The 27,894-nt window shown below is 42.2% G+C and overlaps 1 protein-coding gene across 2 annotated transcripts in view; it reads left to right on the forward strand.

Moving 5' to 3' along the window:
- Window positions 1-27,894, forward strand: part of SMARCC1 (SWI/SNF related, matrix associated, actin dependent regulator of chromatin subfamily c member 1) — a 151,779-nt gene that overhangs the window by 68,174 nt on the left and 55,711 nt on the right. For both annotated transcript variants that reach the window (XM_065586693.1, XM_065586694.1), the window contains 4 exons: window positions 222-335; window positions 3,815-3,874; window positions 13,784-14,042; window positions 14,827-14,988. In XM_065586693.1, the coding sequence (XP_065442765.1) occupies window positions 222-335; window positions 3,815-3,874; window positions 13,784-14,042; window positions 14,827-14,988 (595 nt within the window). The remainder of the gene's footprint in view (window positions 1-221; window positions 336-3,814; window positions 3,875-13,783; window positions 14,043-14,826; window positions 14,989-27,894) is intronic.

Consider the following 27,894-nt stretch of genomic DNA (forward strand, 5'->3'; position numbering starts at 1 on the left):
CTTTCTCTTCACATGCCCTTCAGTCTCAATGAGATTCTGTTAGTAGTAGATTTTCCATCTCTCCATCATTCTGTAAAGTAATGCTGCACCTACAGTTGCAGCGCTCCAAACCCAAATTTGCTAGTTTTGTGTGTAAATAGTGGTGAGTGGGGAGAATGCTAGTTCAGTGCACACCTGTGTAGATGCATTTTGATGATCATTTGTTTGGGGTTTTTGTTTAGGTCCCTGCTGCCCAGCAGATGTTGAGCTTTCCTGAGAAAAACAAAGAAAAGCCTACTGACCTGCAGAACTTTGGACTTCGCACAGACATTTACTCAAAGAAGACCTTGGCAAAGGTAAAGTTGCTTGGTTTTTCTTTCCCTTTGGCTTCTATTGAGCTTTCTTCCACAAACCTTAGTCATTAGATAATCACTAGGTGGGATGTTGCTGCTCCTCCATCCTTGTCCCATGTGTCTTCCACCTGGACAATATTCTAAATTGTGGCCTCTTGTAGTTGTGCCAGGTGCCTGAAACGTAATTAACGCAGTAGAAATACAAACCTTTACACTCCCATAAGCTCATCAGCACTGTCCCTCTCCAAACATTCTGGGAATTCCTACCTCATTATTAGGGCCCTACCAAATTCACTGTCCATTTTGGTCAATTTCATGGTCAGAGCGTTTTAAAATTTACATCTGAAATTTCACTGTGTTCTAACCGCGGGGGTCCCAACCCAAAAGGGGATCATGGCGGGGAGGGTCACAAAGCTGTTGTAGGGGGGGTCGTGAGGTGGCTACCCTCACTTCTGTGTTGCTGAACTCTGAAGACAGCAGTTGCGGAGCTTCCTGCATCTGGAGGTGAGTCTGATCTTGGTGTGCTACTGGGAGCGCCCCAGCCAGGGGCTGCTAGTCCCAGCCGGCTGGGTGAGAGACAAGACTTGCTCTTCCTTTGCGTGGCCCCTCTACCAGGGAGATCTGACCCACCTCCGAGTATCTCCTCCAGATGCAGGAAGCTCTGCAGCTGGGCAGCAACCCTGGAGCTTCGTGCAACTGGAAGAAGTTTGTGGAAGTGGGTCCGATCTCCCCTGTGCTGCTGGGAGCACCCCAGCTGGGAGCTCCTAGTTTCTGGTCTTTGCCAGTGCCCAGGGGCTCCAGCCAATTTGGTGGCCTCCAGAAAAATGGGCACCTTGAGCTCTGGTGCCTCGAGCTGCTGGGGGTAGAAGCCCAGCGCCCCAAGTCAAGCTCTGGAGCTGCTGCAGCACAGAAGTGAGGGTCTGATTTCCCCACCAACAGCGGCTGTGTAGGGGAAGCACAAGTACTGTCCCTCCCCGGCCCAGGCTAGAGCTAGGCACCCCCAGCTGGGGCACTCCCAGCCGCATGTGGGGAGATGGGATATCACAGGGAAGGGCTTATTTCACTGACCATAATACGTTTTTCACAGCTGTGAAAGTGGTAGGGCTCTTCTCATCATAGGTATCGCATGGAGCAAGCTAAATGTTTCAAAATAGATTTCATAGGAGGTTGGGAGGTAATTCCCACTAGTCAATTTTTGTATAGATTGTTCTGTTTTCCCAGTTCGTATGGGACATTGTTCCTCAGTCTTACAGAACTGGAAGGTCACTTCATCAGCAAAGGGTGGCTCTCTGAGCCAAGTCATGAAGTGATGTTCTGACACACCATCATTGCAGCATGTCCCAAACGGATTTAATGCTGTGATTCACCATTGCAATGCAGCGTCAAGACAAAATGCCATGCTTCTGTGACTGCCTGCTGCATTTCACACTGTTCTCTCCCTCTGCCCTTCTGGCTGCTTAGAGAGAAGGTATTTGGCAGTACTCGGGTATCCTAGAAACCCTGGTCCATTTATTCAGTGCTGCCTCATGTCGGGAACTATATAGGGTTCTTCTCAGATCATCGTTTCACTCGCTCTAGTTGAGACCAGACTGACTGCTTGGACGTGGATTCCATAAGAGCAGTATGGGTTGTCCCAAAGAGCACACAGATTGAGGATTACTATTGACAATGTCACACTGTTGTAAAGACTGAGGGTACCTACTAGAAATCGGTATTCAACCCGTACCAGATTTCATTGTGTGATTTATTCGCTTATTTTTGATGGATACTCATTCAGTGAGAGTGCCTATCCTTTTCTCTAGGTGCTCCTCGACACTTCTTAAACACAATTATAAAAATGGACTTAGGATTTGGGATTCTCCTCTTCCCCCCCCCCCCTTCCGAAAGTGATTTCCTTTTGTGTACATGCAATTTACTGCTGGGGGAGTTCTGTGCCACTGCACATGTGCAGAATTTATGTCCCCTGCAGATTTCTTTGCTTCCCCACAGAAAAATGACTTTCTGATGGGGAATCAAAGGGGAGCCACAAGAGCAGTCATGCGACCCTCCCCAGCAGTATGTTTCGGGGGCCCCAGAGAAGCAGGCAGGGAGGTAAATCACTGTGGGGCCGGGGGTGGGACTGGGGAAGACCTGGCTGGTGGCTCCTATCCTGCAGCAGGCTCAGCTGCTAGTCCCGGCTGGGCTGGGCAGGATGGGACTTCCTCTTCCCTTGCACGGCATCTGGGGCTGTGTCACACCACCCCCAGATTTCTCCCCCAGCTGAAGGAAACTCTCAAACTCTTTCCTCCCACCCACTTCCTGCACCCATGGCTCCTCAGCCCAAACCTGGATCTCTTTCCCCCCCTCCCCCCCCACTTGGATCTTGCCTGGGCTAAACCTGCCTGCCTGCCCACCCATATCTGGTGCACCCGCCACAGAGGGGCAGGGCCCTGGGGTGTTTTTGGAGCAGGCCCGGTCCTTGCGCTATGTCAGGGTTGGGTGCAGCTTCACCACTGAGTCTGTGTCCTTGGGGGAGCTGCACAGTGATCTCCCACCTCTGTGCAGCCAGTGGCCTGTGCTGCCCAGTGCCATGCTGGATGGAGCCTCCACATTTATTTGACAAATAAAATTTGCAGAATTTTAAAATATTGTGTGCAGGATTTTTATTTTTTTGATGCAGAATTTTTAACTTTTTGGCACAGAATGCCCTTAAGAGTAACAATTTCTTTTCAAGCACTCACACCGCCTATGTAAGAATTGTGAGAGTCTGATGGCTGACACTTTTAATTTGTGTTGCATGGGTTAGTGATCTGTACTCTGTGCAGATATTTGGGGAAAGGATAAGTTATTGGCACTAATTCGGTGTCTTACACAGAACTACATAACCCCATTAACCTTCCCTCCTTATGAGGGAAGCTTTGACATCTATGATGGGGTGTTTATATCAGCTGAAGTTGGTGTTAGTATCCTCTCCAAGAGTTCTGTAGTTTCAAGGAAACTTTTAAGTAACTCCCAAATCAGTTTGGCGTAAATACAGTAAACTCGGGAATGTTGCTGTGTTAAATACTCATACTGAGGGAAGCAGTTACAGGGAGTGAATGCATCTTTTTCAGAGAGCTTGCATTTCCTTATCAGTTATCCGTGGAGATTCTTTTTTCTTTTTGAGGATAGTTTTCCTAGTAACGATCTACTACTTCAGTCTCTCAAACTGCACATTACTGTATCCATTATACACCTAATACAATCCAACCTGTCTACTGTGCAAGTGTTGTCTTAGTTACACACAGGAGGATAGGAAAGTGTGTTTAATTCTTGCAGACTGGACAGCTGCCTACGGTAAGCAGCGATATGATCAACTATAGCAGGATTGCTGGGAAGAGTGACTAATAGGCTGTGGTAGTAGATAGAACCACTACAGCTGCTGCTTTTACAAGAAGTTCTTTTTCTCAAAGTAGTGCTCCTGCAAAGATAAGTAATCTATCTTGACTTTTCTTCCTTTATAGAGTAAGGGAGCCAGTGCTGGAAGAGAATGGACAGAGCAAGAGACGCTGCTGCTACTAGAGGTAAGAGCTGATGAAGGAGAATGTTGGATACTGAAGATAATCCAGAGAAAGGAGGCTTTTGTATGTAATATCTAAGGTTAAGATTTTGTCGTGGGTATTTTTAGTAAAAGTCATGGACAAGTCGCAGGCAATAAACAAAAATTCACGGAAGCCTGCAACCTATCCCTCACTTTTATGAAATATACCTGGTTGGGGACTAACAGTCTGAGCCCCGCCATCGAGAGCTGCCAGGGCTGAAGTCAACGAAGTCACGGAGGTCTGTTAAAGTCACGGAATCTATGAACTCTGAGACAAAATTATATCCTTAGTAATATGAAATATAATCTGGTGGTTCTTCCGGTGATTGTCCATGTTTGCGCACCACTTGAAGTGCACATGTGGTCTCAACCGCTGATTTTTACTTCATGTCTGTTTAGGCCACACATGGACTGTTGTCAGATCTATTATGTATTAATTATATCGATTACTTAAGAATTCCCAGTTGACACTCTGAGGTTTGGTAAGTTCTTGTCCCAAGATCAGGTCCAATAGTATTAAAATTACTGGTTTCTTGGGAACCTTGATGTACACGGTTGCAACACTCACCTAGGAAAAACCCGCTGTATCTAAGACCATTAGAAAAGTTACAAACACCCCAACCTCGCAAGGTAGAGAAAGGTAATACAGAATGTGCATCTGAGCATCCACATACTCTCACCAGCCCTTGCAAGAGAACCTGAAGTATTAGTCATTATCTTCCTCATCACCAATGGTCATCATCCTGGCACCTCCCAAGAGTTGCATCTCCCAGTGCACACAGGCTGTGATACAACTTTTATAATGTGTTATGCTGACATGTTGTGCCTACTCCCCTTTTCCTTATTTGTATTTCCTCACCCTGCTAATGTTGGGTTACCTTCTCCCATAGGTTACTAGGCCTTTTACTTCAAGCTTATTAGCATATATGTCAATTAGTTACCATGGCACTCTTGTGGTCAGACATCTGCTATAATCCTAATTTAAAATATCCCAAGCTGGTATAAACTAGCATGTTGTGATTACCTGTCAGCAGTTTAGTCATTACAGCATTCTGTCTTATGATACCTTATGATCTAAGGTTCCTCCTGGTTAACTGCTTATGCTAAGGTTTTTGGGCCTTATGGACTGTTTAACTGTTATTGTCTTACGTGCCTCGTAGGCTCATTATATTATTGCTTTAGCTTATACTCATGCCTTACCTAGCAAATACCTATACCTGTAAACAAAACCCCCCTGACTCCCTCATGTCCCATACCGAGGGTATAAAGGGCAGAGCCAGATCAGCTGCTACTCCAGTTCATCTTTTCTTCCCTAGGCTTAAGATGGAGTGCTACAGTATCTGCATCCCTCAAATCTTTTCTAAGAATTTTGTGAGTAGTTTTTAATAGTTACTAGTGCTAGTGTTTTTTGACATCTGGCAATTTGTTGTATTAGTCATAGTTATCAGGTTTTTTGAGAATTTACTTCTTTGCACCTCCCCTGTTTTCTCCCCTTTCATTTATCAAAAGCTTTCTTATTTAGGGATGATGTCTCATACAAAATCTCCTGGTTTGAAGTACTGCACCACTTGTGAGAGAGCCTTTCCCTAGAATGACTGACACTCTGGGTCTGTTTGGTCTGGAGGAATCATATATGCCAGCAAAGTGTGGAATATGCAAGTCCTTTTCTAGGCTAGATGGACAAAAAAGTCCAGGGAAGGCATGTTTAAAAGTGGATCTCTTTGGACTTATTCCATAAGGTTCCAACATATTAGGCCCATTCCATCAGAACTCTGGAGGCTTGAGCTCTGTCTTTTACAAAAAGTCCCTATTATTGACACTTAAAAAGCTGCCACCTGGGGTTCCATACATAGCTTGCTAAACACTGCTGTGGCAGAGGCGTCCAGAGTGGAAGCTTCTTTCAGTAGAACAATCCGTCACTCTCTATTTGGGTAAGACTCTAAGCGCCCATCTACTTATTTAGGTCACTGTTTGGGACTCATCTCAAATAGTCAACATAGGAACAAGCTTTCAAAGAAGTTACTTACTTGTATAGTAACTAGTGTTCTTTGAAATGTATAGTCCATATGTGTATTCGACAACCTGCCCTCCTTTCTCTCTGCTTAGGAGTCCTATTACATGCCAGGACTCTGCGATAGAGGGAGAACTGGAGTGATAGTTAAATCAGCTTCACTCTTTGTACTGTTGGCACGAAGGTGTTCGGGGCGCTTGCATGGACCAGACATTGCTAGCAAAAATGTCTGATCCTGGCGCATGAGCACATGTGCACTTTGAGTGGAATACACATCTGGATAATACATCTTGAAGAATTTCAGTTACTGTACAGGTAAGTAATTTTTCTTTGTTGATAAGAATATAAGAAGGGCCATATTGGGTCAGACCTAAAGGTCCATCTAGCCCTGTATCCTGTTTTCCAACAGTAGCCAATGCCAGGTGCCCTAGAGGGAATGAACAGAACAGGTAATCATCAAGTGATCCATCCCCGTTGCCCGTTCTCAGCTTCTGGCAAACAGAGGCTAGGGACACCGTCCCTTCCCATCCTGGACCTATTTATCTGGTTCTTTTTTTAATCCTGTTATAGTCTTCGCCATCATAACATCCTCTGGCAAAGTATTCCACAGGATGACTGTGCGTTGTGTGTAGAAATACTTCCTTTTATTTTTTTTAAACCTGCTGCCTATTAATTTAATTGGGTGACCCCTAGTTCTTGTGTTACGAGAGAGTAAATAACACTTCCTTATTTACTTTCTCCACATGGTCATAATTTTATAGACATCTATTATATTCCCCCTTAGTTGTCTCTTTTCCAAGCTGAAAAGTCCCTGTCATATTAATCTCTCCTCATATGGAAGCTGTTCTATACCCCTAATCATTTTGTTGCCCTTTTCTGAACTTTTTCCAATTCCAATACATCTTTTTTGAGATGGGACAACCACATCTGCATGCAGTATTTAAGATGTGGGTGTACCATAGATTTATATAGAGGCAATATATTTTCTGTCTTATTATCTATCCCTTTCTTAATGATTCCCAACCTTCTGTTCGCTTTTTTGACTGCCGCTGCACACTGAGTGGCTGTTTTCAGAGAACTATCCACAGTGACTCCAAGATCTCTCTCTTGAGTGGTAACAGCTAGTTCAGAACCTTTTGTTTTATATGTATAGTTGGGATTGTTTTCCAGAGTGCATTACTTTGTATTTATCAACATTGAATTTCATCTGCCATTTTGTTGCCCACTCACTCAGTTTTGTGAGATCCTTTTGTAGCTCTTAGCCGTCTGCTTTGGACTTAATTATCTTGAGTAGTTTTGTATTGTCTGCAAATTTTGCCACCTCACTGTTTACCCCTTTTTCCAGATCATTTATGAATATGTTAAATACTGGTCCCACTACAGATCCGATGGGAGACACCACTATCTACCTCTTTCCATTCTGAAAACTGACCATTTATTCCTACCCTTTGTTTCCTATCTTTTAACCAGTTAATAGTTACTGATCCATGAGAGGACCTTCCCTTTTATCCCATGACCGCTTACTTTGCATAAGAGCCTTTGGTGAGGGATCTTAGAATCATAGAAGATTAGGGTTGGAAGAGACTTCAGGAGGTCATCTAGTCCAACCCCAACTAAATCATCCCAGCCAGGGCTTTGGCAAGCCGGGCCTTAAAAGCCTCTACGGATGGAGATTCCACCACCTTCCTAGGTAACCCATTTGTGAAATAGTTTTTCCTAATATCCAGCCTAGGCTTCCCCCACTACCACTTGAGACCATTGCTCCTTCTTCTGTCATCTGCCACCATTGAGAACAGCCTAGCTCCATCTTGTCAAAAGCATTCTGAAAATCACTTTCTGAAAGTAAACTATATCCGCTGGATCCCCCTTGTCCACATGCTTGTTGACCGCCTCAACGAATTGAGTTTAAAAATTGGGGTAGCTTCTTAAAAAGAGTCACGTATGTAAAATGGAATAAGACAGTTGAGAGATCTCATGCAGTTTAGAACTATGGATGGTGGTGCTGCCATTCCTGAATTCATAAGAATATCTTTATATAAAATGTGTTTTAACTTCCAGTAATATGTGATTCCTGTATCTGCAGCCCCAGAATCCTATTATGTGCCTGAGTGTATCTTACAATGTAGTGAGGTCTTGAGGCAAACAGATAGTTGAAAACGTGGTTTTACACTATGAAAGAAATGCCCTTGGAGTGATGTGTATATATTTGCAAGTAAGGTGAATGCTGTGAAGTTCTGATAATGTTCACAGCTCCGCAGCTATCCCACAAGGTGTTAGAGGAAACTGCTAACATTCCTTTTTGAAGCATATCTGTTCTTGGAATACAGATGATTCTGTTGCATGTTGACTAACTTTTCACTTTCATCACTATTAATAGGGTAAACAAGTTAAGAGGTAGCCACCTAGTCATGTAATTGTATAGCAAAACCATAGTGCGAGTTAACATATATTGAGACTCTAGACCAGCGTTTCTGAAATGCGGTCACTGTGGCTACATGTGGCCACCAGGGACTTTTCTTGCGGCCATAGCCTCCTGGACACTGATTGGGGAGGGGGTATAAAGTAGCGGCCCCTCCCCCTCTCTGTTGCTCCTGGATGCACCGCCTTGGTGTTGGTTGCTGGGGCCACCAGCAGAGGGGTTGGGCTCTGGAGACACCTGGAGGAGCAGGCAGCCGGTGAGTTCCCCACCTTCCCTGGGGAAGTGGGGCTCAAACTTTAGGCTTCAACCCTGGGGTGATGGGGCGGCAGACTCTGGCTGTGGGGCTTCGGGCTCCAGCACCCTGCTGCTTCCCTGCCCTACCCCCATCATCCTTGGCCCCGCTGCTTCCACCCCCCCCCTATCCAAGGCTTAATTTGTCCCCAGGCCTGCCAGGGCTGAATGGAATAATCCAAATAAACATCACCCCAAATTCAGCAAGTGCTTATTAAACAAGGAATGAGTCCTGAGCCCATGCTATTTGTTCAGTCTTTTTGGTTTTTAGCCTATAAATAAAACAGTAAAGAGAGGATATCCGTTCATGCTTAAGTGATCCTGCTACAACGAGCCAACTCCATCCAATTAAACCCTCAGGGTAGCTTTGGGCAAATATGTGCAGTAAAGTTCCAAAGAAAAAGTCTTATCCAAGATAATTATTCCCTTACTATCCATAGACTGAATGACTGGAGGGGGAAAAATCTGCTTCTCTCCTAGCATCCTCATTTGCCATTTTTTCACTTGTATCTCAGTGTAGCACTGTATGCCTTACATTGCTACACGAGCATTTTCAGCAGTCCATAATAAGGGCAAGTGTTGTGGGAAGTTAAACATTAGTTCAACAGAAAAATAATAAGCAATGAAGTAGAATGCACTGAATCGTATTATGCAAAAATACAACCAGTCTAGCTTTCTAACGTGATAAAAGGGGGGTATAGCCAGCAGTAATTAGATTAAATTAGGGAAAGAAATCTATAGCCTGAATATAAGGAAATTCTGCTTGATGCTGAGATCTTCTAAACTGTGGAAATGTTTTCCAAGGAAAGTAACAGAAGCCCCATTGCTTGGGACATTTAAAATTGGACTGGACAAAGCACAGGATAACAATACCATAAAGAACAACCCTCCATTGGTGCCTGTAGTATGGACCAGATGACCAGATAGAATCTCTGATTTCCTGGGTGTATTTCTCCTTTCCATGGTATCTTTTAAAAGAACCTTAGCTTTCAGTACTGATTGCTTAGTTTATGGTCTTGGACATTTTCATAATTCATGTTGCCCTTCCCCTTCTGGCTTCTTAAGTTATAGTGACAGAGAATATTTGCTCTCCTCTGAAGTATTAAATAGGAATTTTGTTTGTGTTGCATTTGCCCACCTAATCCTGCTTCCTACACTTTGGGTGGAGGGTACAGCAGTGGACTGAGGTCATTCTGGAGATCTCTTTACTACGTCGAGCTACACTAGTTTTAAACTCTGCAAGAGAAACCGATTCAAACGTTTCAACAAGGCAAAATTAAACCACTTATAAACAATCATACAAAACAAGACCTTAGGCCACATGGTGTGGGTAGGGTGTCCAGATGAGAGGAAGAAAATATCAGGACACATGGGGGGTGGGGAGGGGTGGGTCCGCTGGCGGAGCGCAAAAAAGCCCGAAGAGCGAAATATCGGGGACAAATTGTGTCCCAACCGATCTTTGGTAAAGAGACCTCCAGAATGACAAATATCTGGTCACCACCTGGTGTGGATGTATTTCTTCAAGTTGGTCAATGCACAACAAATCTATAACATTTCAATTTTCAGCTCAGCTCTCCATCTGGCTAGTCTCTTTTCACATCTTCCAGAGTGCTCCTCAGCTTGTGTTTTTCCTTGCTGACTCAGCATTCTTGACAGCTCAAAGTGCTGTGTGACCGACAAGGACCATGGCTTTGATGAAAACAATTATAGCTGAGGCTATTGCAGCTGCGAAAACACTTCCTTGCAGGCTTATGAGGGCAGGACTCCAGTCTGGAAAGCAATTCATTCTAGACTTCTTAGATTTAAAAAAATGTATGTATAGTGCTAGTGCAAGGTGCTGTATTTATAGTCCTGGAGACTGATGTCCTCTTTACCCACAGGACAAGTTGCAGCATATTCAACACTTGTACAAGCTTCCCTCGCCTTAGTCCTAAATTGGAGTAACTGCCTCAGAGGGTGAAAGTATAGTTCGGTCTCTGGTCCATTTAGTCCTTGACACCTCTGTTAAAACTTCCAATATCTTTTTACTTTTTGCACTTGTGTGTCTTGGAGCTCTCACAAGAGAATATTCTATCTAAACATTTGATGCACCCATCCCCATGTTATGGAAGTACCTTGTGGAAATCGGTAAGTCAAGTAGTCTATTTTAAAGCTGATCTACCTTTTGGGTCTCTCCTCTTCCCTGCTTGTGCAGAAAGGTTGTGTAAATCTTGTATGGGGGAGGGAGGAACGTAAACCAGAAAATCTTGCATGTTGTCCTGAAGGTGAAGACATTTCTGGTAGTTTGTCTTGTGGCAGGCAGTTTAAAAGCCGCTGGGCTGCTGATTTCTCTTGCTCTAGACTTTCGTCTTCGTAATGGGTGTAATCGAGTCTTTTGAGTAATGTAACTGTCATGGGAAGTCATGGATGTAGAGAGAGTGGTCAATGCTGAGGTAGTCTGAGCCCAGTCTATGAGTGCTCTAACAAGAACCTTAAATAAGAACTTGTGATAAGTTCCTGAGGAGTGTAATATCCACAGGATCAGGTGAAGGGCTCACATCTATCTGTTTGGAAGATAGGTTACTGCATTTAGGGCTAGTTGAAGCTTTTTTTCAAGGCACTAGTTTCCAGGTACAGTATATTTCAGTAGTCCATCGTGCAGGTTACAAAAGGATTGGAATACTGTGCCTAAATTGATATCCATTTGGGTAAGTTGTTGACTCGTGGCCTGTTAAAGATGGAAGAAGATGGTCTGGTAGATACCAGTATTTGTGAATCCAGTAGCAGTGAAAGAAGAAACTAGGAGGATCAATAGGCTGCAAACTATTTTGATGAATGGAGGACAGATCCCTCATTTCAGATTGGTGACAAATTTGACTGGATCTTCAGAATACTTCCATCTTCCACTAGCATTGTTTCCATCATGTCTGGGTTTATCTTCTCCTGGTGCTTTTCATTCAGATGCTGACCCACCATTTAGGCACTGGGACATTCTGGGAGGAGAATAGGTAGAACTGGGTGACATCTGTATGCTGTTGATAAGTGAGGCTGTATTTTCTCATTGCCTTCCCTAGTGGTTTTAAATATGCATTCAGTATGGTGGAATAGAGGACAGAGTCTTGTAGTACTCCACAGTTGAGGGTTCTAGATGTGAAAATGAGGGATCAGTGAAATCACTCAGAGGAAGGATCTGAATCAACTCATAACATTAGTGCTCACCATTGCAAAGTTAAGGTGGTCCAGCAGCATCTCATAATCAGCTGTGTTGAAAGCTGATGAGAGATGACCAAGGAATCTTGGTATGGATCTTGGTTTTGTGCATGTGGTGGCCAGGAGGAAATCTTCCGTCAGTGCAGCTTCTGTACCATATCCTAGGGTTGGACCTTTGGTCTGACCCAGTAGGGCTGTTCTTATGGGTTAAACACCCAATTGGGAAGAGTGTTGGATATTGGCAGAGGCAGGTGTAGTTGGGAGATGGCTGTTCCCCGGCTTCTCTAAATTTGGTGACAGTGATCAACATCTAAGGTAGTGATCAGATCATAGAATGCTTTAAGGCAGATAGCTGACTTTTCTGTAAAGGAAGGCAATTTCATTTTGCCCAAGGAACTTTTTGCCTTTTTGGCTATCCACAACTGGCGGGAATCCAAATCGCATGTCATCATTTGAATTTCCTCCACTTCTTCAAGGACTTGCTGTTGTATAACTGGACCAAGGTCTGGGAAAGTTGGTATATCAGTGGTCCAGTGTCTAGTCCCCATCACTTGGGATTCTGATAAATTATTTCAGATGCAGGAGATCTTGTCCACAAAGTAGACTTATTTAATGTGGTTCAAATACCTCTGCTCTTACCAAAGATTGATTAAGGGATTTAATAATCTCTCTACACTACATTCTAATACGTCAATCCTAAACGCAGGATTTTCCTTACCATTTATAGTGTAATAGATGGTGCTCTGTAAATATAGCCCCATTGACAATCTGTTGCTTCTGATACACCAAGATCCTCACCTTACAACTCATGGATTCTGTCTAGTTGCCAGTGATCAAGAATGTTCTGTAGATTTATTTCTAGGCTGTTGAGAAAAATTAAACTTATCTTTATAGCTCATTTCATGGTTGTATCACTGGTATCCTTCTCCATGCTGCCAAAATTATTTAGTCTGAAAACTTACAAGGACTCCATCAATTTAAAAATCAAACTCCTGTTTGAAAACTTTTACCTACCTTTTTAGTAGATTGTAACTAAGATTATGGGGAAAAGAATCATTTTCTCATCTTTTCATGTTTTGCTTTGTGCAGCTGACAGCACTTTGTGTACAGTCAGTTGTTTACATTGTAGTAGCACCAATCAGGTTCAGGGCCAGGCCCCATTGTGCTAGCACTGTACACACATAAAATAAGACAGACCCTACCCCAAACGGCTTATAGTTTTAGCATATGATGAGAAAAAACATGAGGAGAAACGTCATGGAGGGTGTAGGTCTGGGAGGGAAAAGGGAACAATGAAACTGATATGTTTGGTGTAAGCAACACTCTATTCCCCTGTATAGTCGATCAGTTTCCCCTGTTTGTGTTAGTCTTTCACACAGCAACAAGGAAAGGGAAGCACTTTTAAAGTTAAGACAATAAGATGTGTCAAACCAAAAAATTGGTAGGAGTACATGAAACTACTTAATTTTGTTTTAATTAACGAGGTTTCAAGTTCATGATGTCCCTTTAACATGAGATAATATTTCTGAAGAAGAATTCTAACAATAACTTCCATTTCTTTCACTCCCCTTTGCTGTAGTCTGTTGCAAATGTTGATGTGTTTAGATAGTCTCATTATAGGTTGTGTTGACTCACAAATTAAACAATTGTTTTGTAAAGTCTTTCAAGTTTTTGAGATGGCAATTAGCAAACAGAGAATCAGACTTGTGTGTTTGAGCACAGAATAAAAGACCAGAATTATACTGTTTACCAGTTCCCATAGCCCATAAATTCAACTTGGTGTTTAAGTGAGAGGCCCTCAACTGTCTAAACAAGTGTTTATGAAAAATCAATGTTTATATACTCCCTTTTACATAGTTCCCCTTTTTTGATTCACTGTTCTGTTTGTCACCAGAATGGATGGTGGTGAGAACAAAAAAAACTTGTGTACACACAGCATTATTTGCAAAACAATTCTTACCCTTCCTCTTCCTCTGTTGCAGGCTCTGGAGATGTACAAAGATGACTGGAATAAAGTCTCCGAGCACGTTGGGAGTCGCACCCAGGATGAATGCATTCTCCACTTTCTGAGACTTCCCATAGAGGACCCTTATCTGGAGAACTCTGATGCATCCTTAGGCCCATTGGCTTACCAGCCTGTACCTTTCAGCCAGTCTGGAAACCCGGTGATGAGCACTGTTGCTTTTTTGGCATCTGTGGTAGATCCTCGGGTGGCATCAGCTGCAGCTAAAGCTGCTTTAGGTATGGGGTCACTATGGCTATCTTTCCTTACGATTTTGTCTGACATAGTGTGACTTTGTGCTTGGTTGCTGGCTTCCCTGAGCTTTAGAAAGATCAGCTGCTATCTTTAGTGTTCCTTCAAAACGCAGCTAACATAAGTTGAAAACGGAAGCAAATATCTATAAAATTACTCAGGGGGGAGTTACCAGTATGGTTATTGTCTGTTTTGCATTTTACTAATGCTAGACTAGATGACGTATTGAGGTCCCTTCCAGTCCTACACTTCTATGATTCTATGAACTATTAATTGGTTTGTAAAGCACTACATAAGTGCCCATGATTACTTTTTATCATCATTTTGTTTAAATGTATATTACATTAACAAATACTGCTACAGTGTTAAATCACTTATTTGGAATCTTGTACAAAAAAGATAAACAAAGATCCTAGCTGTCGATTTTGGTTCTATTAATTTTAATGTGTTGCTTTCCTGGTTATGTTACGTAATTGTGATTGGACAGAATAGTTCTTGCATACTCAGTAACCGGTTATCTTATTTTCTGTAGATAGAATAAATGTGCTAGTTTGCATTTGTATAGTTTGGAAGAGATGTTAACTCTAACTATGCTAACTACCACATTTAAGGGAGGAAATGAGCTTCCTTATGTTATAAGTGAGGAGGAACTTCAGAACACATAGAAAATTCACTTTGTCATTGTATTTATTTATATATGAGTCTGTGAAAACTGATTTATGACATGTGACGTGCAGACATCATAATATTTTCTCTTTAATTCTTTAACAGAGGAGTTTTCTCGGGTCCGAGAGGAGGTACCATTGGAACTAGTTGAAGCCCATGTCAAGAAAGTGCAGGAGGCAGCAAGAACCTCTGGGAAGGTGGATCCAACATATGGACTAGAGAGCAGCTGCATTGCTGGAACAGGTCCAGATGAGCCAGAGAAGCTTGGTAGGTCACACGTTTTGAATGCAGAAATTTTTGCAGATCAGGTTTATCTTTAGTACTTTTTTTCAGCGAGAAACAAGCATATATATTTTCTATATAGAATACAGTAAAAACCTGAATCTGTTAGTCTTTAGTATACCATCTCTCTCTTCTTTGGTGCCACCCGCACTTCTTCTGTCCCTTTTAGGTCAGAAAGCGACCTAGACAATTATAGAACAAATAATTGTCAGCAATAAGTCTTGCATATGGCTTATCATAAATCAGTTTTGTTTTAACAGTTCCCGAAATGTTGAAGCTAAAGGTAGGACACATTTGTCATTAGCAAAATTAGAAGTTAGTGTTCAATAGCATTTAGAGTCTTTTGAATATAAACATTTTTATAATATACAGCATTTCTGCAGGGAACTTGGACTACATTGTAAATGTCGCCCATTTATTTCTATTGCTAATATTTTAATATAGAAAGTTTTCAGTTTTTGCTGATGGAAAAATCTTAAACATTTATATAAAAGTATAAGTAACAGGTAGCTGACATGACTCATTGGTAGTTGTTAAATGTGTGTTAGACCAAACAATACTTTATTGACACAGTAACTGATGTGCACAATTGTAAGAAATAAAATAGACCGGATAAAAGTATATAGCATAATGGATGGTGTACAAAAGATAGATTGGGAGCTTCTGTTCTCCCATTCTCATAAAACAAGAACTAGAGGACACTGAGTGAAATTAAAAGTCAGGAAATTGAGAACTGATAAAGAAATTCCTTTTCACACAACACGTAGTTAGACTGTAACTCATTGTCACAGGAAGTTGTTGAGGCCAAGAACTTAGCAAGATTCAGAAGGGATTGGGCACTTATCTAGGTAATTAGAATATCCAGAGTTGTCATAATAAATTCTAACCATTTACGAAGGAATATTAAATGTTTCAGGGTTTAAGCCAATGTCTATCAGCAGTTGGGATGAAACCTAGTCTAGGGGGTAGATTATCCCACATCTGCCTACTGCAGAGTTCTCACACCTACCTCTGAAGCCTTCAATACTGGACAAGATGGACTTTGGTTCAGATCCAGAATGTCACTTCATATGTTCCTATTTACAAGACTCAAAATGAAAACCCCATCTCTTGGGAGATATAAAAGCAGACTAAGCAAAACAATTAAATATTCCAGAGGGAACAATTCTGCATTGACCCCACTGGTAGTAAGGTTGGTTCAGACCAGATGAGACATAATGCCTTCCATCTCTTTGGAAGTTATGATAAAACCAACTGGATTGTATGACTTTGTCAAAATGTAAGTACAGAACAACCCTGCTGGGGGGGAATCATTACATAATGTTTTTTCTTCATTTCCACTCTGTTTTCATGACTTCCTGCCTGATTGTGTTCTGGGTACAGAGTTAGACAACAGTAATGATGAAAAAACATTGTGTCATTAGACCTGAACTGCACATGGACAATGCATATTGGCTAGTGGTGCTTTTGTGTGGCATAGTTTGGGCCATTCTTAGATTTTTAAAAACTCTAATGTAGTTGTAACTGTCACAGTTAAGCTGAATTTCTAATATGCGGACGCATTTGCTTATTGAGTTACTTTAGTAGATACTCTGACATACAAGGCTAATATTTTAGGCTATGATTATTCATGCTACAAAAATTGTCCTCTATAGCACAAATGTGTAGAAGCTGTGCGGCTGTTTGAACCTCCTAGAATACATGGAAAATCCCTGTTTGAATCCCCTTTCCACTAAAAACTAACTTCTCTTTAAATCCCATTCTTAAATAGAGAATGTAAGTTGTATAACTTAGCTTTCTATTTAGTTCCTTAGACCCTGCAGCATAGCTGCTCTTATTTCTTCCATTTGGTTTACTGCAGAGTGCCTGCAGGGACTCTGCTATATACCCACTAAAATGCAAAAAGATTTTAATCTTTAAACATTCAGTAAAGATTGGGCAGCACTGTTGATGTTTGTCAGTAAATTTTTAATATCTCAAAATCTCTGTTCAGCATTGGTTGGCTGGTGTCTTGTTCATCCTACCACAAATAATTCGTGAGTGAATTTAGGGTTTGTGCCAGTGAAGCATGTCTCGTACCAGATAAAGCTGAGCATAGTGTAATCTGGACAGTGTGCAAGCTTTGCCTCAAGCTCTGCCAGAACACCTCAGGCCTTACCTACAGTATCCCCCGTTACTCCAGACATGAGCAGAGAGTACCAAATTGTGTGGTGGTTTTTTGAGGTGGGTTTATAGGAACTAGGAGCACAATAGTACACTTAACACCTACCTCTCCAAGTCTCATTCCGTAGCTGAAGTAGGTATATGTGTACCATGTATGATTCTTATTTTTAAAAAGTACGTAGATTTAAATTGGACAGTGTTTAATTTAAACTAAAACCACAGGAGAATACCCCCTGAATTTCACATTAGATTTGTCAGACATTTTTTTTTTTTTTTTTTATAAAGGAAACTGAAATTAGCAAGCTATTCCATAGTGCTCTGTTGCCTCTTGTCAGTTCCACATGGTGGAGCAGGGCAGAGCTGACTTGGAGGAGCATAGAACTCTGAAATGACGTGACAAATACATGCTGAAAAATAAACATCATGGCATCTGGAATATCTCCTTCTCCATATCTGTGTCACATTGTTTTGTCATGTGGAATTGACAAGAGGAGTGTTAGCCCTCTAAATCCTTTAAAGGGGGAATAGTTTTATTTTTCTTATCTGAGAGTCTCATGTAAAACAAATCTAAGTATTTTCCAGCTTGGATTGAGGTTAAATTAGCGGTTATATTAAAATAATCAATGGACTTAAGCCTGTTTTAGCTGGAGTGTTACAATTTGCTAGTAAGTTTTTCCCAGCAGGATTTGAGACAACAGGAGTGGACTTTTCTGGGGCCTGAGCCATGAAATTCCTTAGTTGTACATCATTAGTATTGGACAGTAGTGTGTCAGTTGCCCTTTTCTCCAAAAGGATGCCCACTAGTTGCAAATACAGATTTTGTAGCCTTTGCTGTTTAATAAGGGGATGTGGAAAGCAGACAACCATAACATAATTCTTGTGGACTGGTTCTCTCTCTAATACTGGCCTGTTATAGTTAATGCGATTTGTATTGGGCTGTGATTAATGGAATAAATTAGGACAACAGCAGACGGTTCTCCCTGGGGGAGCTTCACAACAAGAGTTAACTGGGTCACTCGACAGTCTGCATGGCCTTTCACCTCAAAACAGCTTTGCAATGGAGGGCACAGAGGAAGAATCTACCAAGGTTGCACTTGCACTGGTGTTTTTAATAAGCTAAAGTACATCTGCATGGCATACGCCTACTGAAAAAGCTAGCTGTGCTTGCATCACTAGAACTGAAGTATTACACTTAAATATGTCACCCTTGAAAACTAAATTATCTATTTAGGAATACACTGTAATTAAGGTTCATTGATGTAGTCTAGAAATAAAATTATAGCTCCACTAGTCTTTTGAAAATTGTGTTTTTTATATTGATATATTTCAGAGTCAAGTGGGAAATGTGATTGGTATAGACTGTGGGAGCCGCTGTTAGTCTAGAATTCTGACCTGTAATAACCTTTGCGGTTTGCTGTATTCAAAGCTGACAACCAGGGTCCTTCACATCAATATGTAGAGCCATTGTAGACAATTATAGAGTCTATAGTGGATCAGATTAAATCGTTAACATGATAGATGCTGTGAATCAAGGACATCCAGAATTCCTCTTCTGAATGCACTGGGAGCCCTCACTTTAGGGATTTTTGTTCACTGTTACCTTTAAGGGCAGGATCAAGCCCTTAATAATCAGCCTTGTCTTCCTGTATTTCATGGTTTTTAAACCATGTTTTAAACCAGTTTTGTTTGCACACGTACTTTGCAAGATGCACATTGATGTTTGCCCAGATGGACTGTGGGCAGGATTAAGTTCTAATTGCTTGTACAAAGAGCCACTTGAATGCTAGAATCTTAAAGTACAGCCAGCTCCACTCTGGACAGATGCAAGATGTCCAGACAAAAGCAGTTTCCCAAATCAACACTCATATGTTTGTGCTATCTTGTAAGCAATACAAAAATTAACTTCCGCATACATTCTTCAGAGCCTCTCTTGCTCTGCTCCAAACATTCCTGTCCCCAAATCTAGTAACAGCCCTACACTTTCTCCTCCCTGTTAGTCCTTGCCTACAAACCTCTGAGTGTCAGGTTTTTGGAGCAGTGAGGCCTCATATCTGAGTGTTAGGTGAGTGTGGGGAGGAGGGAGAAAAGAGCACCACCCAGCACCAGCAACCTCCAGCATTCTTGTGTCAAGCTCTCCAGCTCAACACCTGCCCCACTTCTAGTGGAGAGCATCTCATCTAGCCACCAAAACCTCCCACTGTATCTTCAGATGACCCAAACCCCACAATCAAATTTTGGCTGCAAAAGATTCTTTTCATAAAGACTTTTTTTGGTGGAATCCAGGAGAGTTGAGGTCATGAACCCAAGAAGGTAAAGAACTACTAGATTTGATCACTAACCAGTGGACTGTGCACAGTGCCCTGTATATTACTCCACAGGGATGTTTACACACTTTGCAGCCAGGTACAGCCCTTGTCCTTTTATATTAAACTTCACAAATGTTTTCATTAATAAAGTGCACTGTAACTTTAATTGGAGATTTCAGTTTGGATGATGATGGTGAACGTTGAGTTTCCTGGGAAGAGTTATAGTACTTTGTCCTTCTGTAATGGCTTCCATTCAAGGATCTCAAAGCACTACACCAAACATGAAGCAAACCTCCGTTCTGTTTTGTTCTGTTTTATACAGATTCTTATCCTGCCCTCATTACTGTTCTCTCTAAGTCCCTTACAGCAGTGGTTTATTCTTTCACTTTTCCACTTCACACAGGAAAATTGTGTGCAGTACAGTGTGTTGTTTTGGTATTGTTGTGGTGGAGTTTTATGTGTGTTTTTAGTGCTGTGTGTGCTAGAGAAGGCAGGTCGAAGAAGTTCGCCTTGCACTTGGAATGGTAGGTGGTGAGATTTGTGATGGCCCTTTGTTCCTGTTGGACCTTGTTCTGCGGTTTCAGACGAGCCCTGGGAAAGCTCGGTCTTCTGCACAATCTTTGCCCGTGTTGTAAAAAGTTCCATTGTGCCTGAGGAGTGGAATTGTCTATCTTGTCCTCATCCCAGAGGGTTGGGTGATCTTTATACTATGCCCAGGCCATTGAGTGCCTTGAGGATAATGACCAAGTCTCTGAACTTGATATGATATTCTAAGGGAAATCAATTTAGAGAGCAGAGGACAGGTCTGATGTGCTCATGTTAGCCTGTGTTGCAGAGGAGATGCACTTCAGCATTTTGTACTAGTTGGAGTTAACTAAGAACTGATGGTTTGTTGCCCAAGTATATTGCATAGCTGCTGTCCAGACAGGGAGGTGACAAAGGTATGTATAACAGAGCAGAGGCCTTTAGCCTGGTCCTATCCATCGACCTGTCTGGCATGAGTGGCCCTATCAAGAGTTATGCTCCCATCAGCATAGCTCTCGGAATCATGGGGGAACTCAAGCCTTTCAGCCACGTCAAGGCACAGTCCATCGGACTGATGTGAAACATCAGACCTCTTCTACATGTCTTGGCAACACTGTAAGTACCACAGATGGAACCAATGAAAACATTAACGCCAGAACAGAGAGAGCCTGCCATGCCTTTTGTAACTCTAAAGCTGAAGAAACAGAAATCTTGTCCTCCAAACTAAACTCAGAGTATTCAACACCATTGTAACGTCAATCTTATTCCGTGGCACTGAAACTTGGAGACGACTTCTTTGAGTGATGTCCCCATGGGTGCTCCACTGTAGTTCCTTCTCTGCTGCACCTACAGTGGAGTCCCATGGGGGGACACATCTCAAAAAACCTCACTTACCACCCAAGGTGAGTAACCCTCTCTTCTTCCATGGATGCTCCACTGTAGATGTGACAGAGAAGGAACTACTGTGGAGCACCCATGGGGGGACACATGTTGAAGAACCTCAGCTACTGCACAAGTTGAGTAACTCTCTCTTATTAAGATCTTACTACCTAAACTCCAGGCTTTCATAAATAGTTTTTAGACAATTCTTAATATCAGATGACCAGGAAAAAAATGACAAATTACATAACAAAAATAGAGATGGCTAGGACATACATGGAGGAAAGACCCAAATAACAAGACAGGCATTAGACTGGAACCCCCAGGTCAAGAGGCAACAAGGTAGACCAAGGAAATGCACAATAGAAACAGAACTGAAAGAAGATGGAAGCCACTGGTGAATATTTGGAGTAGAGAGGCATAAGAGAGAGAGATGGTGTGATAAACTTCACCACCCTGGTTTTTATGAATGATTTTGCCCCAGTTCCTATTGTGTCTGTGCACTTGAAAGTTTCACAGGCAGAATAAACACAGATAAGGGTGGTCATTTTACCTCCTGTATTTTTGGCAGGCAATGATTTCCCTTTAATCTCCATGTGTGATTTGACTGAATGCAAACATTGCTAAAAAGAAACAGTCTTGGAATATTTTACTTATTTGTGTCCTTGCCAAGACCTCTCTCAGCTAGTAGAGTGCCTTTTGAGGACTTGTGATAACTAAGGCTACGTTTTAGTCATGTGTATTTTTAGTAAAAGTCATGGACAGGTCACGAGCTGTAAACAAAAATTCACGGGCCCGCGACCTGTCCATGACTTTTACTAAAAATACCCACTGGGACTAAAACTTGGGCAGGGGCGGCAACCGCCGCGGGTGCTGGGGGAGGTGACTCAGGACCCCCGCTGGTGCTGGGGGAGGGAAGGTCGGCTGGGCTGGCAGGGGCTTCCTACCCAGCTCCATGTCCCTACAGCTCCTAGGCGGTGGAGGCAGGGGCTCCTCCGCTGCTCCAGCCACAAGCTCCGGCTGCCACAGCTCCCATTGGCCAGGAACCGCAGCCAATGGGAGCTGCGGATGTGGGCAGCATGCAGTACGGAGACACCTCCCCCCCGCCCCCTCCCCCGGCCTAAGAGCTTCAGGGAGGCCCCCCCACCCCAGGTAAGCGTGCTCCCCGCACCCTCCAAACCCCTGTCCCCTAGCCCTTAGCTCCCTCCCACACACCCAAACTACTGCTGCTGGACAGCACCAACCATTGCGGAGGTCACGGAAAGTCACAGAATCCGTGATCTCCATGACACTCGCAGCCTTAGTGATAACTATCCATCCTTTCTTAAAACAGACTCATGCAGTGTTCACAACTGCTTCACAAGCTTTCAGTGAATTACCTACTCTCCTCTCAGAGTAGCAGCCGTGTTAGTCTGTATCCGCAAAAAGAACAGGAGTACTTGTGGCACCTTAGAGACTAACAGATTTATTAGAGCATAAGCTTTCGTGGACTACAGCCCACTTCTTCGGATGCCGAAGAAGTGGGCTGTAGTCCACGAAAGCTTATGCTCTAATAAATCTGTTAGTCTCTAAGGTGCCACAAGTACTCCTGTTCTTTCTACTCTCCTCTGAGGAAAGTGTGCAGGTTTGTCATGCTGAGCATGTAGAAGTGTCACAGAGTACAAGTATGGGAAGCACTAACTGTTGTGCATTCCTACCTTTCACTGAGCATGGAGGAAAAAATGGTGCTAGTTACTAGCAAGATTGCCATACATTTGAGCCCGCTAATCAATCCGACCATGTCGGCCTTTTCATTGCTAATACATTGATTATCCAGAATCAATTTAGTATTTGTTCATATTAAAGAGTGTGTTATAATGAACTGTGTAAATGGGTCCTATCAGTGAAAACAAATGGGGCCAACCTGGTCTCAGGGCACCTGTGAATTACTAAGTTTAAACACATTTTAAAGATAACTTTGCATTGGTGCATTCTGCTTTATTGTTCTACTGAGAAGAGTGTGGAGTTTATCTGGCAAGGCTATCTCATGTAGCTTGCAGGCAATCTGATTAGAGAAATTAAACCAAGTTCAGACACTTTGTAATTTCCCTGTTGACTTGAAGTCTGTTTCCCTTCTCCAGTTGTAGGGTTAAATGGGGCTTCCTTAGAAGCCAGTCATAGGTTCCTCATCACTAATCAATAGGTGTTGCTACCTAACTAGGCAGAGCTCCCTGTTCTTGAGGGTTGTGTTTTACTATTAAGACTAGGAATGTGATTCCTGGGGTGTGGGTGAGGTATGCTTTTGGGCTGGAGGTGCTGTGCTCCTCCTTGGGATGATGCCTTGCATTGCTTGATAGCCATCTACCTCTTGCTGCTTAGGAACCATAATTTGCTGATTCTGAAGGGAGAGCCATATAGTTTTTCTCCACACGAAAGATGATTGCTGTGATGCAGGACCTGCTGAGGAGGATTGTGGCAATAGAGACCCTTGAGGCCCTGTAAGAGGGACTACTGAGCACTCCCTGTAGAAGGGAAGGAAGGTTATCACTATCAGTTTGTGTTGGGGACACGCATGATCCAGAGGGCTAATTCCCATCTAAATTGTCAGTTTTGTATATTCTTCATTAACCTGGTCAGATTTTTGCTTCTGGTTTGTAGCAAAATCAATAAGGGCCATGTCTGTGTCTTCCTGGAATACAGGCATCCTTTATTTTATAATTTGTATCCAGAGTATCAAAATATGATGTTTTCAGGTCCATATACCTTTCATGTTTGGATGTCATATTTTTATTTTTTACCGGAGTCTAGTCTCCTTATTACATTCATTTCACTACTATGGTAGTTAAAATGGCTTAAAATGTAAAGATAGAAACGTGCATGAACTCAGATAAATTAAATTCAGATTGCCCTGAAACTCAGAGCAGAGACTTTTTCAGTTTCCTTTTTCATTTCATTCATTTAGTCTTCCAGCATGCACCCATCAGTATAAGCAAAAAATGTAAATGGTTCATGCCAGCCGGAGGCCTGCAGTCAGAACACTGTCACTGCAAATAATGGCTCTGCAACCAATGCATTAAGACCATTTTCAAAAGCCATCAACTACTACCTGGCTAAACTTGTCATACTGACTTCATTTTTTATTAAAACAAAATTTTATTATTACGGTTATTACATCAGGAGTTATAAACATGTGACAATGCAATTTATAATGAAACTTAAGGTATTTTCTTAGTAACCGAACATATCCATGTTTAGTCTCATTGCAGAGGGGAATATATTTTTGGAAGTTTAAGGGAAATTCTTTTAGTTTTGTAATGCAAGGGAGGGCAGGGAAAAACAAAATTTATAGTGGGGAAAGTGTAAGATTTATTTGTGCACTTCTTTGTTGCTGAATTTTTCAAACGTCAGGTATTTCTGGCAGTCTAGTCACACTGAGAACTAATCCTGTACTTTGCAGCAAATACATGAGTTACAATTTAAAAAGTAAACAACATGGGAACTATGGTGTTGCCTCAATATAACCTTACAACTAATAAACGCATAAAGATTTAAATGTAGAAAACTTTTTCATAGGCTATTTGCAACAAAGAAATATTCTTTTAAAAAGAATAAATGTGTTTTAGGAGTGAAATGTTTATGCCGCTGCAAAGTTGGCATGCTATTCTGGGGGGGAGCCTTTCTTCTGCCTGTCTGATCGGCTACACCGGCTAAACAGGGTGTATATAGTAGTTGCTGCAAGAGCACAATGAAGTATTGGTTGAGAATGTGAACTCCACAAGCACAATAGATTAACTGCAAGGAGTTTGCAAAATCAAACCAAAGAGCTCTGGATTTTGTACAGGGGAGTTAGAGAGGAACAGAAACAAATCTAAATGCTCAATAGCAAAATAAAGTTCAGTCACGTTGCTTGTATGGTAGATTTTCTGTTCATTGACTGCATCTTACGCTTACACGGTAACTTGATAAGAAACTGCTTAGCAGAATGGGATGGATTACTGTGTATTCGTGAGAGCATGATACTGGGACTCAGGACTCTTTAGCTCCCAGACACTGGGCAACTAGCTTAACTTGTGTGTCTTAGGGCAAGTCTACACTACAGCACTACATCGGCACAGCTACAGCTCCCGCCGGCATAATTACTCTATATCGGAGATGCGGACGCTGTCAGTGGGAGAGCATCTCCTGCCGACACAGCCCAGTGTGGAGACGCGAAACGTGTGTCACTTGGGGGGAGGGGGCTTTTTCACACCCCTGAGCAGCGCAAGTTATATTGACTTAGGCTGTAGTGTAAACCCGCCCTTAGTTTTCCCATTTGTAAATTGGAGGGAATACGTCCTACACAAAGGCCTGGGGAGGCCTGTTTAATGTTTGTAAAGATCTAATAGATCCTTTGATAGCAGGTGCTATAGAAATGCAAAGTATGTTTATAATCGAGTGCTTGATGGGTAAAACTAGAAAGGGCAAAGGACTGGAGAATATGCTGTAGGAAGCAATGCTGAAGTAGCCTCCTAAGGGTGAACTAACTAGGGATTAATGAGCACCAGTCTTTTGGTTGCCAAGTCAGTATTAAAGCAAGATGGAAACTTAATTTTCCACAGGGGAGAGAGGAACATGCAGTACTGTTGTGTGTAGAGAAAGAAAACCTGTCTGCATGATGTATATTACATTTCAATGTTATGGTGGCTGCCAGCAAGCAGCCCACATGATTATTTTAATTATAACCTTTTATTATGAAATGCAATTTCGACTGGATAAATAGGGAGTACTTCTGTCAACTTGTGACATTTCATACTGCTGAGCAAAGCGAGATTGGGAGATCTACATGAATCAAAACTTCAGAATTGCTTCACTGTTCTCCCCCCACCCCATTTTCTAATCGGTCGTTTTTGGTTTATACATAATGTAGCGTCCTGTTTTGCTGCTTTTGCCCCTGAATTCCTTCAGTTACTCTGTGCTGACAGGTGCTTGGGAGTTTTGGGTTGCCAGCAGCTCGAAGATCTGGCTAAGCTGCACTTAAGCAGAATTTTGTATATTGTTTCTGTAGAATGTTTTGGTTTGAGGTTATTCGCGTGACTTCCCATTAAACGCACCACTCAGTTCCCTCCTCTTTGGCTCTTATTATGTTGCAAAGGAGAGACTGACACGTCATAACCTATCAGTGCCGCTCCTTTTACCAAAAAGAGTCACGCTTTTAAGCACAGTCTGGATTTCTGCTCTTAGGCTGCGGACAGGAGTCTCTGAGACAATTGAATCTGTGTCTTCCATGTGGCATTGCTGGGCTACCAAATAATAATCCTTTCTGAACAGTTTATCTCCTTTTAAGAGGCCATATTGACCAGTCTGTAACATGGGTTGAATCCCCTCTCAGTGGACAAAGGCAGGTACTTCAGAAGGGCAGAGTTACCTGTCCCAGATAAGTTCAATTGAAAAATTTCAATTTCTCACCACTCTAGAGCATTCTTTGGGCTTAGATCAGAGTCCTCTAAGGAGCCCAGAATCCTACCTCCTGCACATGCCTTCTCTCTGAATCATGGAGTTTCTCTCTAGTGCAGTCTGTTTCCTTCTTCCTGGGCTGGTTCCTCAATAAAACAAGACCCCTCTGCTACAGAAACATGCCCCTCTGTTCATCTTCCCTACCCAAGCTTCCTCATATCTCTTCATGAGTTTTCCTCAAGTCTGTCAGGTTCTGTAACTTTTAAAACCCAACAATAACGCCTGTATATTCTTTGTCGTGCTTCTGCAAAAATTCTTCTGCTCTAATTCTGTCCTGCAGAAACATTTGGTCAGCCTAGTTTCCCGTCTTCAGCCATCTCATTGGTACTGAGGTGCTCTCACTTGAATGGGGGGCATCAAGGTTTGACAACCCTCCATTTCCCTGGGTCTGGGGAATGGGTGACACACCCTGACAACATGTGGCCGACTCCACTTACCTTGAGGCATTTCAGTGAGCAATTTCATAAGATCGGGCAGAACTCATAAGTCATACGCAGATTCCTTAAATCATCAAAATTCTATTGTCTGTTATAGCACTTCTTTGAGTGTATGCCTAGGTCTTGTAGGCCTTTTGAAATAAATGTTTTGAGGAGCAAGATCTGGAGATACGAGACATGAAAGACAAGTTAGTCATGAACAATGATCCTAGAAATCCACTTGCCACGGAAAAATGCGAATTTGCGTTTATACAGAAAATCTTTAGTTTTTACATTTTGTGAAAAAATAAAAACATATACAGTGGAACCCCAATTATCCAATCTAATTGGGACCGGGGCCAGATCGGATAATCAAGAGAATGGGTGGGGCTCCAGCTGTCAGTCCTAGGCGGCAAGGCTTGGCCGGTAAGCTTAAAAATTGTCAATATATTGGTAAAACATTGTGTTCAACTGATACTCATATATGTTGTGGCTAGGGAAACTAAAGTTCAGCATGTCATTTGAATCATGGAAAAACATGGATTTGGGGGGGGGGCGGGTTTATCACTGAAAACTAGGGTCCCTGGTCGTGAAGCTTAGGGAAAGAAACTGTGGTTATGGGGCATGAAAGAAGACCTGCAAATTCTAGGGCAGGGAAATAGAGAGGCTTTCTTGTGAATGTTTAATGTTTTAACACGGTTTGTAGAGGTGCTAGAACTTAGTGTGAGAATATTTTTACAGAGCATAAATTATTCTTCTACAGTCAGATTTGGATAACATAAAATTAGACTCTGATAGTGTTTTGATCACCTGCAAATTGGAAATAGTCTCCTACTGACTTTCCATGCATGCTGACATTTATGTGCGTAGAGTTCATAAAGCAATTCAGGAAGTTTGTGTTGAGCAGTGATTACCCACTCTTGTAATACAAGAAGTTCTTAACTGAGGCTGGTCTTGCATGCCTGAGCTATGGACCATCTACACAGACAAATCGACAACATTGGTAGAGCATGTTGTTATATTATAGTCAACCAACAGAATTATAACACGGATTGAACATGTTATAGAATTGTGGTGTATCCTTGGCCTTTTACAGGTGTGCAACAGTTTGAGTTTTGTCTGCACAGGCA

Source organism: Chrysemys picta, chromosome 2 (genome assembly GCF_011386835.1).
Source record: "Chrysemys picta bellii isolate R12L10 chromosome 2, ASM1138683v2, whole genome shotgun sequence".
Taxonomy (NCBI): Eukaryota; Metazoa; Chordata; order Testudines; family Emydidae; genus Chrysemys; species Chrysemys picta.